This window comes from Hetaerina americana, unplaced genomic scaffold (assembly GCF_022747635.1).
Source record: "Hetaerina americana unplaced genomic scaffold, ioHetAmer1.1.p SCAF_1, whole genome shotgun sequence".
Taxonomy (NCBI): Eukaryota; Metazoa; Arthropoda; class Insecta; order Odonata; family Calopterygidae; genus Hetaerina; species Hetaerina americana.
In genome coordinates, this window is record NW_027286069.1 from 13,546,955 (window position 1) to 13,559,238 (window position 12,284).

Consider the following 12,284-nt stretch of genomic DNA (forward strand, 5'->3'; position numbering starts at 1 on the left):
GAATTCTAATGAAAATTAAATTCCATTTTTTAAATCTTTCTAGGGGATATTCCATTAAACTTAAGTCACCCGATGGCAACCTTGCAGACATCTAAAAATGTCATCGGTAGTCATTCCGCTGAATTGCCAGGCATCAGCATCGGCAAACAGTATCGTTATGACTGATGTCATTTAAGGAAGAACTGAATAGTGCGAAAAGAGAGAAGTTAATATTTATGCATGAGTTCACATGTTGATGGAAGGCTGATAAAAAAACTTGTTTTCGACTAATAGCATTGGTCGATATTGGTTCCAAACCTTTTCATGGTAGCAAGTGTGGATTAATTATGCTCATTGCCACAAGTCGCAAGCTTCTTACATTCTATTTTAAACATTTTATGTCATTATTGCTTGTAGTCAGAAAAACAGTCTGATATGAAATAACAAAACAAGAATTATTCATTATTTTATTTACACTAAAAAGTTGCAATTTAAAGGTGAGATAAACTTTTAAGGTGACATGCGTTTGTCTTAAGACAAGTGTAAAATATTCCACCTTTATAAAAAAGAAAATTATACCACTGGTCCAGCTCTGAGTTCGGGGCCAGTCGTGGTCAAAACATTGCAGAGACCTGGTTCGATCAAGTCCAAAATATTATGAAATTAGTCAATACAAGTTCCGCATTTCCAATTCAAGAGAGCGGATTCAACATTTTCCCTAAGCGAGATAAAAACGTGTTTGATAGTGCGACACTTTAGTCTGGAATTTGCGGCTTGTCAAAAACTAGCCAATGAGCTAATGCAGATGTGGTATCATGACCAACAAAATGACGCAACAGACAACTCGTCCGTTGAAACGTCGGCAGTAATCCGGGCCCAACCTGGTGGAAATCCCGGGAAGACTTCACCATATTTTGGATGCCATTCAAATCTTGTTCCCATTTATCTTCCCGTTAGGGCCAGGTAAACTTCCAAGTTATGAACTCAGGTCTACGAGGGTCGATATAGGTAATATATTGAACATATAACATGGAGCATTATAACGTGACCAGAGGAATATTTGTTCACATGGCTCTGTTCAACTTTACTGTGGAATTTAATAGCATATTGTAATTAAAACTCCTCTGAAAGCTCGTGTTTTCATTATTAAGTACAATTGCAGAACACAAAAGTCACTTCTTGTACATCCTTTGAATCAACATAAAAAATATATTTTATAGTAATTTAATTCATTTACAGTGCATTCAACTGTACAGAAAATGATTGAATTTGTATAAGTAATGGATATTCAGAAATTATGATATCCAGTGACAAAAACAATTTCGCACACATAAATGGAAGCACAAGAAATTGAAGAATAAATATTATTTTTGACACAAAATACAAAAAACACATATTTAGGATTTTCTACGACTTTATGACTTCTTTAGATATAATCATCTATTTATGTTCATTTACAAGGTCAATTTGACATGAAAAACAAAGTCAAGATTTCTTCTGAGCACTGTCGAGAATTTCTATCAGTTGTTGGGATATGTCATGGTTTACTGGTAGGGCATCGTTCCTATTTTCATTAATGAACACTACGACCTCCTCTTCTCCGTTTGGATGTGTCATACGCACCATTGTATACAAACTAACTTGAATGTTGCCAATTATGGGTGGACTAGACGAACTACCTATGCATTGTTCCGTGGTAACTTGGTCAGACGTCTTTGCTTCCTCAGTTCCGGTGACTGTATGATTGTCAGTTTCTGACGTTGATCTTTGCTCCGTAGCCGTTGGCACATCGGACTGAGTCACGCTGTCTGAAGCCGAGCTGAGTTCCGTTGACGAAGTAGCCCCTTTAGGTGTCGTGGGAGTTTCGTCCGAGACGGTACTGTCCCCTTTCTCCGTGACCGTGACAGTCTCGTCTGTTGTCGACATCTGAATCGGAGTGCCGGAGTTTGCGCTTTCCGAAGTCTTCGATTCCTCAGTACCTGTGACGAGGCCGTCTTCGGTGGTCATTCCCGAATCATCGGCGGTAGTTTCTGAAGGTTCCTCGGCTGGTGTGCTGACGGTCTGAATTTCAGTTTCTGACGTTGATCTCTGCTCCGTAGCTGTAGGTCCATCGGACTGAGTCACGCTGTCTGAAGCCGAGCTGAGTTCCGTTGACGAAGTAGCCCCTTTAGGTGTCGTGGGAGTTTCGTCCGAGACGGTACTGTCCTCTTTCTCCGTGACCGTTACAGTCTCGTCTGTAGTCGACATCTGAATCGAGGTTCCGGTGTTTGCGCTTTCCGAAGTCTTCGATTCCTCAGTACCTGTGACGAGGCCGTCTTCGGTGGTCACTCCCGAATCATCGGCGGTAGTTTCTGAAGGTTCCTCGGATGGAGTGCTGACGGTTTGAATTTCAGTTTTTGACGTTGATCTCTGCTCCGTAGCTGTAGGTCCATCGGACTGAGTCACGCTGTCTGAAGCCGAGCTGAGTTCCGTTGACGATGTAGCCTCTTTAGGTGTCGTGGGAGTTTCGTCCGAGACGGTACTGTCCTCTTTCTCCGTGACCGTGACAGTCTCGTCTGTTGTCGACATCTGAATCGGAGTGCCGGAGTTTGCGCTTTCCGAAGTCTTCGATTCCTCAGTACCTGTGACGAGGCCATCTTCGGTGGTCACTCCCGAATCATCGGCGGTAGTTTCTGAAGGTTCCTCGGCTGGTGTGCTGACGGTCTGAATTTCAGTTTCTGACGTTGATCTCTGCTCCGTAGCTGTAGGTCCATCGGACTGAGTCACGCTGTCTGAAGCCGAGCTGAGTTCCGTTGACGAAGTAGCCCCTTTAGGTGTCGTGGGAGTTTCGTCCGAGACGGTACTGTCCTCTTTCTCCGTGACCGTTACAGTCTCGTCTGTAGTCGACATCTGAATCGGGGTGCCGGTGTTTGCGCTTTCCGAAGTCTTCGATTCCTCAGTACCTGTGACGAGGCCATCTTCGGTGGTCACTCCCGAATCATCGGCGGTAGTTTCTGAAGGTTCCTCGGCTGGTGTGCTGACGGTCTGAATTTCAGTTTCTGACGTTGATCTCTGCTCCGTAGCTGTAGGTCCATCGGACTGAGTCACGCTGTCTGAAGCCGAGCTGAGTTCCGTTGACGAAGTAGCCCCTTTAGGTGTCGTGGGAGTTTCGTCCGAGACGGTACTGTCCTCTTTCTCCGTGACCGTTACAGTCTCGTCTGTAGTCGACATCTGAATCGGGGTGCCGGTGTTTGCGCTTTCCGAAGTCTTCGATTCCTCAGTACCTGTGACGAGGCCATCTTCGGTGGTCACTCCCGAATCATCGGCGGTAGTTTCTGAAGGTTCCTCGGCTGGTGTGCTGACGGTCTGAATTTCAGTTTCTGACGTTGATCTCTGCTCCGTAGCTGTAGGTCCATCGGACTGAGTCACGCTGTCTGAAGCCGAGCTGAGTTCCGTTGACGAAGTAGCCCCTTTAGGTGTCGTGGGAGTTTCGTCCGAGACGGTACTGTCCTCTTTCTCCGTGACCGTTACAGTCTCGTCTGTAGTCGACATCTGAATCGAGGTTCCGGTGTTTGCGCTTTCCGAAGTCTTCGATTCCTCAGTACCTGTGACGAGGCCGTCTTCGGTGGTCACTCCCGAATCATCGGCGGTAGTTTCTGAAGGTTCCTCGGATGGAGTGCTGACGGTTTGAATGTCAGTTTCTGACGTTGATCTCTGCTCCGTAGCTGTAGGTCCATCGGGCTGAGTCACGCTGTCTGAAGCCGAGCTGAGTTCCGTTGACGAAGTAGCCTCTTTAGGTGTCGTGGGAGTTTCGTCCGAGACGGTACTGTCCTCTTTTTCCGTGACCGTGACAGTCTCGTCTGTTGTCGACATCTGAATCGGAGTGCCGGAGTTTGCGCTTTCCGAAGTCTTCGATTCCTCAGTACCTGTGACGAGGCCATCTTCGGTGGTCATTCCCGAATCATCGGCGGTAGTTTCTGAAGGGGACTCGGCTGGAGTGCTGTCGGTGTGCATTGGCGTATTTGTTGTTTCTATATGTTCGGTTGTTTTTGTAAAACCTGCTTCAGTAGTTTCTGCTGTTTGCGTTTGATCATCGTTGGTTTCAGAAGGTAATTCTGTTCTTACAGTTGGTGTTGTGTCTGTAGTTGACACAGAGGTTGTCTCCGAGGGACCAGTACTCAAATGTGATGTATAATCTCCCTGTGAAGCTTTTGCCGTTGCGTCTGCATCTGTCGTTGTAACAGTAGACTCTTCTCTGATATGAGTGCTTGATTCACTCGTACCGCGGGTACTGGTGCCCGAGTTATCTTGGGTCGTTGTTTGAGTGGTGGTTGCCTCGTCCTTGAGATCGATGCGCACGTTGTCAATGGCAACGATATCTCTTCCTTTTCCAGCATTTCCGTTTCCGTAAAACCAGATCTGTAAATATAGGGGATATATTACACAGGGTTGTAGGGGAAATTACAATTTGTATTCTATTAATAACCTATATTACAAAATTAATTATAGTGCAGCTCGGTGCAAGGTAATTTGTTTACCGGAAGTCATTTAATAGAGATTACATTTTCATTAATATTATTGATATGTGTGCTCTACACAATATAGAGCTATGGTCATTAATGGGACATTTTGAAAATGTAGCAAACAAGTCTAATTAGGGTTCATAATTACGAATTAAAAGTGATAGATAATGAATTTTTAAAAAATCGAGTAGGTAAATAAAATGGATTATATAACATGGTCAAGATTTTTTAATCCGTATTTTGGGGCCACCCACCTCAGTGAGGAAGATCTTAACGAGGCGGATAAGATGCATCCGTCCGTCCATCCATTATAGCGAGTTTCTCAATTAGCTAGGAAGTTTTTATTCCACGGGAATAGGCAATAAGAGCAGAGGTCTTGTGGTTATATTTGTAGTTACAAAGATATTTATAAAAACTTAAAAGTGCAATGTATCATATTAAGTCATGGTTGATTAAGGAGGAAATGAAGAGAAAAAATTAGTTTTTCTTTAGTCAGCGACAAAAGAGAAAAATTCCGGTGATTCTGGATGAACATTTACATATATTGTAAGCGGGAATATGGAAAATTCCACCGCCTAATCCAGAAACTCGATGGCACATACAGACTGTTCTTCGTAAAAACGAATCTGCTGTATGCGGAACTAAAACTTAATTAAGGATGACATAAGAATGAAAGTCACCTCGTTGCGTGAAACAATTGGCCCAGAAGAAACATTTTATCTATGTTTGAGGCATGCACTAAGAGGCTAATTCTTCTGCATCTAATTTTCAATCGGGAACTATTCAACCAATACCTTCTTAATTAGAAAATAACTATCAGTGATTATGTCTCTGGATAAACGTGAACGAGAGAATTAGCTCAGCCATATGCTAGAAATAAGTTTCTCGCTCGCTTCGCTCTACGCATCTCTCGCTTCTCTCTTATATTTGGAGTTTTGTTTAATTCTAATCCCCTCGATTCACACATTTCTCTTCGCACATTACTCGCTGCAGTGGATGGTTGGATTTGATCGATACTTTCACGCACACACGTTTGCTGGCACATATGTGAGAAATAGCAAACACAGAACACATAAGAAAAGAAACTCTTACATGATTTAAAATTTTCGGTGGTGCAGCCATCTTATACAGCTGAAGGAATAAAATGAGTCCTTTCCTTCCAATCAGTGGGCACAAATTTGATCTCGTTTTTAGGTGATGTAACCACTGAGCTTATATTGCATCATCCTAATTCAATTAATTATCTTACAACAAGATTTCCCCTCATGCCCTAAGCAATATTCGAGCTCGTTACTTTTGGTGATCAAGCCAGTTCGATAACGACCTGGAAACTATGGCCGGCACCATTGAATGCACACAAAGGGGATTGTTCTCTGTTTTGTCAGGTTCTGTTACTTACTCATATCTTGCTACTTTGACTTTGGTATCAGTTGAACCCAGGAATTGGAGTGTATAATGTGAAGCGTTTACAATACATGGTTTTGTACCCACCATACGTAAGCTGGCAGTAAAAATATTTAAGAATAATTTTAGTTTTGTTACACGATATCGTTCCTAGTTATTAATAGTAAAAGTAATTGTTTTTATCCATAGCAAATGTAAAGTAATGCCAATTAAACAATAATCAAAAGTATACAAATATATGATTATGAAATTAACATTCATTTGTAGTCTCAAGGAACTTTAAGTGGCGTGGGAAACCGTGGAATATATTTGGTCGCAACGGGACGGGAATAAGAATCGGCTTCGCTTTTTTCCAGCTTCACCGTGTTGGAAACACATCACTCATACATTAAAACCTCTAGATTCAAGAATAATACCTACTCTGCAGTAGTGTGAACAGAACTGATGAGATCGAGAAAACATTTGTATTCTAGTTTTTCTATTTCTATTCTCGTACATGGTACCCTGTAAGGCACCGAGAGAGTCTGGCAGTGATTGATTACACACCAAGCATGCAAAATAAAAGACGTAGTCTCTCCCAATATTTATTCAGAATATATTCCTTCAAAACAATTTTAAGATAAGTAAATTATGATAGAATCACTCAAGATTTACTCTGTTAGCGCTTTTTTAAATTATTGTCCCATAAATTAAAGAAGAACTCATTGGTGTCTAACTTAGGGTCCGCGGGCGTCTCAGTTTTGTTGTGAAATACTCTTAAACTCTTGAGTTCAAGGCAATGAATTGCCTTCAGATTCTCCTAGAATAACTTCACGTCCACAGGCTGGTAATTAAGGAATTAAGGAATTAAATGCCCACGTATGTACCTGTAAAGGACTCGATGCGTCGGCAGGAATCAAAGCAGAAGCAGTCATAAATTCATTGCTGGCTTCGTAGAGTGATAGGATGGACTTCTGATAACCACCCCCTTCTTCTAGGAAGTAGACTTGGATGCCGCTGGCTCTTGGGAGTGCCGAGCGTATGTAGTAATCGAAGGATACATTGGCTCCGTTCTTTGCATCCAGCCAAGGAGTTTTGAAATGTGAACCACTTGATACCTGAAAAGGAATTAAATTATTCTATAAATCAAAAGGGAGAAAATGAAGATCCAAAGAAATGTCATGTAACAGCAAATGATGACAAACGAGGGGGCATCACTTTCTATGGCTTCTCATTCAGTAGTTTTAATGAATTATTATCGCTTAAACTACCCACGCGAAATTAATTTACACTACGCAGAAAATATTAAAGTAAAAACCTAAGTAATTTTGACCAAATTAATGGAAAAGCATCTTCTTAAGGGTTCTTATGGAAATGGAAGCATCTTCTTATGGCTCTTAAGGGAAAATTAAGGAAGTTTTTTTACTTCAATGGATGTCTTGCACTTGCACAAAGACACATTGACATCCGTAAAGTTAAACGACTAGCATTGGCTTGGAATAAACTCCGTCAACTAAGACCTTTCAAACAAGTAACTTGGAATCTGAAGGATCTCAGGTTTTCCCGGCGTATGGTATTCAAGAAGTTCTCTCGGGTTTCCCACCGGGTCAGGTTGCAGTACACCGACGTTTCGAAGGCTGACTCTGCCATCGTCTTCAGGGTGAAGACAAGTCTTCAATGTGTCTTTGTGCAAGTGCCGGACATCCATTGAAGACGATGGCAGAGTCAGCCTTCGAAACGTCGGTGTACTGCAACCTGACCCGGTGGGAAACCCGAGAGAACTTCTTGAACTTGGAATCTAGAAAATTGCAAACGTTTGATCTCATCTACCACCCCTGGAGCTGCTTATTAGATGTACGTAAGTTGAACCAGAGTAGGGACGGGCGGATATCACGTCATGTCTTTGACCCTCGCAAATAATGCTTTTGGTAAAAATCGATGTGAGATTAAATGTAGAAATTCCCAGATATAGAAGCCGATTGCAGCAGAAATAAATATCAATTCAATTTTTCAACGCAAAATAATCTAAATCCTCGGAATTCCATTTATTTTATGCTCAGGTACAATTGTCAAAAAAATAAATGTGCCACAATGATTCGTTCAATCGGTATTTTAAAAAATGCGCCACAATTATCCATGGTTCAATCGGTCGTTTTCGAGTAGCCAAAAAGTTAAAGAGGTATTTATAGCAGATATTTCAAGCCCAAACCGCACATGGAACTTCCTCAGACTGGGTGGATTTGATAAAATAGTATCCAAAACTTATAAACAATTCGGAAGGAATGCCATCGTTCAACGGACATGGTTATTCTATTTATTTGGAATATGAAATGTTTAGAACACATAAAGAAGGTAATGAAAGGCAAATAAAGTCTTTAGTATCTATTATTACAATCATTTTCTATTCAGACGGCACCATATATTGTATAATTAGCAGTATGAAGATAAATGAAAAATTCTGTGGCGCACCATCGATTAAAAATAAATTTCTCCCCAATATTTACTCTCACTGTTCATATCAGAATTTGGTTTCCTAGCTCAAAGATTTTGAGTATAGGCTAATCAGCAATTTTTTCCTCCTGATACATAGTCAAGGCGGTAAAGCGTTAGGGCATTGGCAGGAAGATTCCTGCCAATCGCACAAGCGAACAACTATCACCGGCCTTCGAATAAGTCAGAGTCATCAATGTATGGAGCGATGGCTGGAGTGACACAAAGGAATGGGCTTGAACTTCGAAGAAGCTGCTTATTCTTCAAATACAAGTGACTAGTCGAGCGTTATATTCCCCAGTCGTCGTTTCGGAGGGTGTTCTTTTTCTTCTCTCTTACCCAGAGTTATAATCAGCCCCACCGGGCCACTTCATCACCTCGCGATGTTTCCAGGCTTTTCTTCCGGTGAGGTTCAAGGTCGAAGGCCAAGTGGAGCCCCACTGCTAGAATGGGCTCGATCCCTGGTGACAATGGACACATCTCAACTACACCCAGGCTGTGTGATTTTCCGGGTACCAGATCTACATCTACATAAATACCCCACAATTAACCAAAAAGGTTTGTGGCAACAGGTGCAAGTACCAGGGTGGGATCGGTAAGGGATGAGGGAAAATAAGGGAGAGGAGGGGAAAAGGGAAAAAAATATTCTCTAAAAAACCTCAAATAACCTGCAAACTTACATAAAAGCTAGCGGAAGACTTAGTTCAAAACATGTGCCAATTGCACTCGATAAAATAGTTATTTTTTATACGAAAAAGGAATGAAAAAATAAATTATAACCACGCACAGGACAGACCTCCAACATACCAAGGCCTCCAGCATCCTGTGACGTCGCATGCGGCGTACGAGAAAAGAGCTACAACACCACCAACCCTATTTGTATGGATTTCACACTCCATAGGGATCATTAGTTCAGGTACAGCACTATCATAGACAATCAAAATGGGCCTTCGGTTTGATTATCCTGTTTTGGTGGCTCTTTCCAGGCTCCAAGAATAACTTCGAAAATCACAGAAGGAATGTGGAAAATTCCATTATCTATCGTACTCATCATATTTTAAATGCTTATGATAAATGTTTCAGGGTTCGAGAAAATGTCTAAAAAACTGGTGGAGTTTGCCGCGTTATTAATGTCATAGGTCATTCATTTCTCTTGTGACCAGGAAACTAAACATAGATAAAGGTAAATGAAATGTTTTTCAGGCATGGAGCTAAGGATGAGTTCATTTGTTTCTATTTTGTCTCGTTTTTTTTAATAGATTGCACGGGGAAAAGTATGCATTTTTCCTAAGAGTTAGTTATTAGTTGAAATAGTTTTCTATTTTGCATAAAAGTCACAAAAATTAATTCAAGTAAAAAAACCATAAACACAGTAATCAACCCGAAGGTCGGTTTAGTGGGCGACGGCGTGTGAAATTCACACATCAGGATAGGTGGGCTAATGCCTATCCTTTTGCCAGTTATGGTTTCCCACGAAGATCTGGTACCCGAAAAATCACACAGCTTGGGTGGAGCTTACTCCGGTCGGTAGTCCAACGCTCCACGAGTACCTCTAGATTACCGCGACCCACTACATGCAATTGCCAAGAGAAAAATAAACCAATGCTCTTTCACTTAAGTGCCTTTGCAAAATAAGAAGTCTTTTCATAAGGTCGAATCCACGTATATCCTACGTCAGTTGTATCTTTATATTCACAGAGTTTATTATTTTCCCGTATGACGCCAGTCGCGTTTACGACGCAGTCGCGTGGCTGCCTCTCTTTATCGGTCGTGCATGCAGGTGATGATGCGTTTTGACACCCAGCGAATTTCCTTTCAATGACATTGTCCATTTCACACAGTTAAATAATAATGATGTTGAAGTTTGAATGCACACACTTTTGTCTTTCCGCATTTTTCCTTAAGAGGTGGAAATCTCTCCCATTATACATGAATACATATCGCAAATTAATATTTACGCGCAAAAATATCAAGAAAAGATTTAAGAGCGAAAATAAATACTTTCTACTCGGTCGGGGACATCCTTTGATCCGATTCGCATCCATCGAGTACTATATTTCTGCAAAATTATTTGCACATGTTTTTAGAAGGTTATCATGCAGAAAAATTGTGCATTTTACCTCACAAAAGGTATGTTGTAGAGGAGCAGTAAAGAAAGCTGCGCTAAAGCTCTATATTACAAAATTTGGTCTTCATTGACAAAAAAGCATAGCGGTACGAAGAAAAAAGACGAACTCAATCGAAAGAAAACAGATAGCGAAATTAAATAATTTCCATTTATTTTTTATCACACCTCCTATATTGCTTTCTTGTAGTATAACTAAGTGTCTTCCTAAAATCATTAGACCACAATGTTACGTGTATTTAAGTGATTGAGATCACTCCATTAACAATCAGGTTTTTAAATTTATCGAAAAAAAATTTCAGTTATGAAAACATTTAGGACTATTTGGCCGCGCACAAAGTTGAGCGTGCTTAGTAGCCTTAGAGCTTCAGGACCGGCTATATTAGACACCGTGTTCCCTGTAAGCATTAGAAGATAATCGCTCTAGCATTCTGTCAGAAAGACTCAATAGAAACACATACGATGTGTGTTATTGAAAGGGGGGCTCAAGGGAAACATTATGCTATAGGAATACGTTCACCTGCGCTTGTGACTCATTGGTGATCTTATACAATTTTAAAAATTGTGATGGAGAGGACAGCCGCTTACCCCACGACTTAGATCCAACTGAACGAAATTCTTCCCTCCTCCATTGATGGGCCTCGGCGCCTGACCCCCAAACTCCACGTCCAGGTCATCGTACGTCATGATGCTCCAGGTTACGGACCCTGGATACTCCTCCGGTATTAGCGGGGAAAATTCGCCGTCTTCAAAATCGTGAAAAAACACTCCCTTGTCGTTCCAGGGTATTGAGCGAGATGCGACATCCTCGAAAAACAAGGTCAGAGCCAGCAGGCTGCCTATCCATACGATGTTGCCGCGGTAACCCGACATGATCTTAGTTTTTTCTCTGACCAAATAATGGATTAAGGATTAGCTGCTTGAGTCGTTAAATAGTGATCGGCGGATGTGGGCTTAGTCACGATAGAATCTTTGGGGCGATAATGGAGCGATGATTGACGGGAAAATCGGCCGTGTCATCATCTTCGAGCCGCTAAATTTATGTCCTCAGATACCTCCCTGAATTATCTGCTAAAGCCTGAACAATACAAACTTAAAGAAGCTTTCGGCATCGGGAATATGTTATGACGGCAATTTATAAAAAAAATTAAAATTATATCATGTAGCAAACTTAATCCAACTATTTCCAAAGATTGATAATATCGCTTTTGGCAAAGTGAATGCCCAGGAGCTAGAGATTTTGACTGCTGATCGAAGGGTCCAAGTTTCAAATCCTACGGTATGACTCCGGAAAACAACACCCTTGATCTAATTAGTGAGATTTTCTAGTCTGTTAAACTGCGTAGGGATACAGAGTGGAACGGCAAAAGGCCTCTCCCTACCATTCTAAATATTTGAACCTCACAAGCCGAAAATTTTTCATTCCGTGCTAACTCTGCGCTCACATATCAATGATGGGTTGATCACTCTAGTAGTAATAATATACAGGGTAGGTTCCAAAACTAATGAAATTATTATATTTATATATATATATAATAAGTAATTAATTGAACAGATTTGCACAGACATTCTTCAAAGTACTGTCCTTGGGCCTTTACATATTTTTTCCGGCGACTCTGCCATGGCCGGTACGCGCCCTGGAAGGCGTCTTATACAGGGTTCGTCCGGAGAATAAGTGTACTGAGCTCAGGAAAAAAAATTTATTACACTTTTACATATTTTAAGCTAATATTCCTCAAAATAGGACCCTTGTGAGTCGATACACTTGTTCCAGCGGCGTTCCCATTCCTGGAACGCTCCCGCGA

At 41.4% G+C, this 12,284-nt stretch overlaps 1 protein-coding gene across 1 annotated transcript; it reads right to left on the reverse strand.

Moving 5' to 3' along the window:
* Positions 1-1,464: 1,464 nt before the first annotated feature.
* On the reverse strand, positions 1,465-11,166 carry LOC139696721 (mucin-22-like). The gene is made up of 3 exons (XM_071595562.1): positions 11,068-11,166; positions 6,752-6,982; positions 1,465-4,377 (listed from the first exon to the last, which is right to left on the reverse strand). The coding sequence occupies exons 1-3, from the start codon at positions 11,164-11,166 to the stop codon at positions 1,465-1,467; spliced, it is 3,243 nt and encodes a 1,080-aa protein (XP_071451663.1).
* Between the last annotated feature and the right edge of the window lie 1,118 nt (positions 11,167-12,284).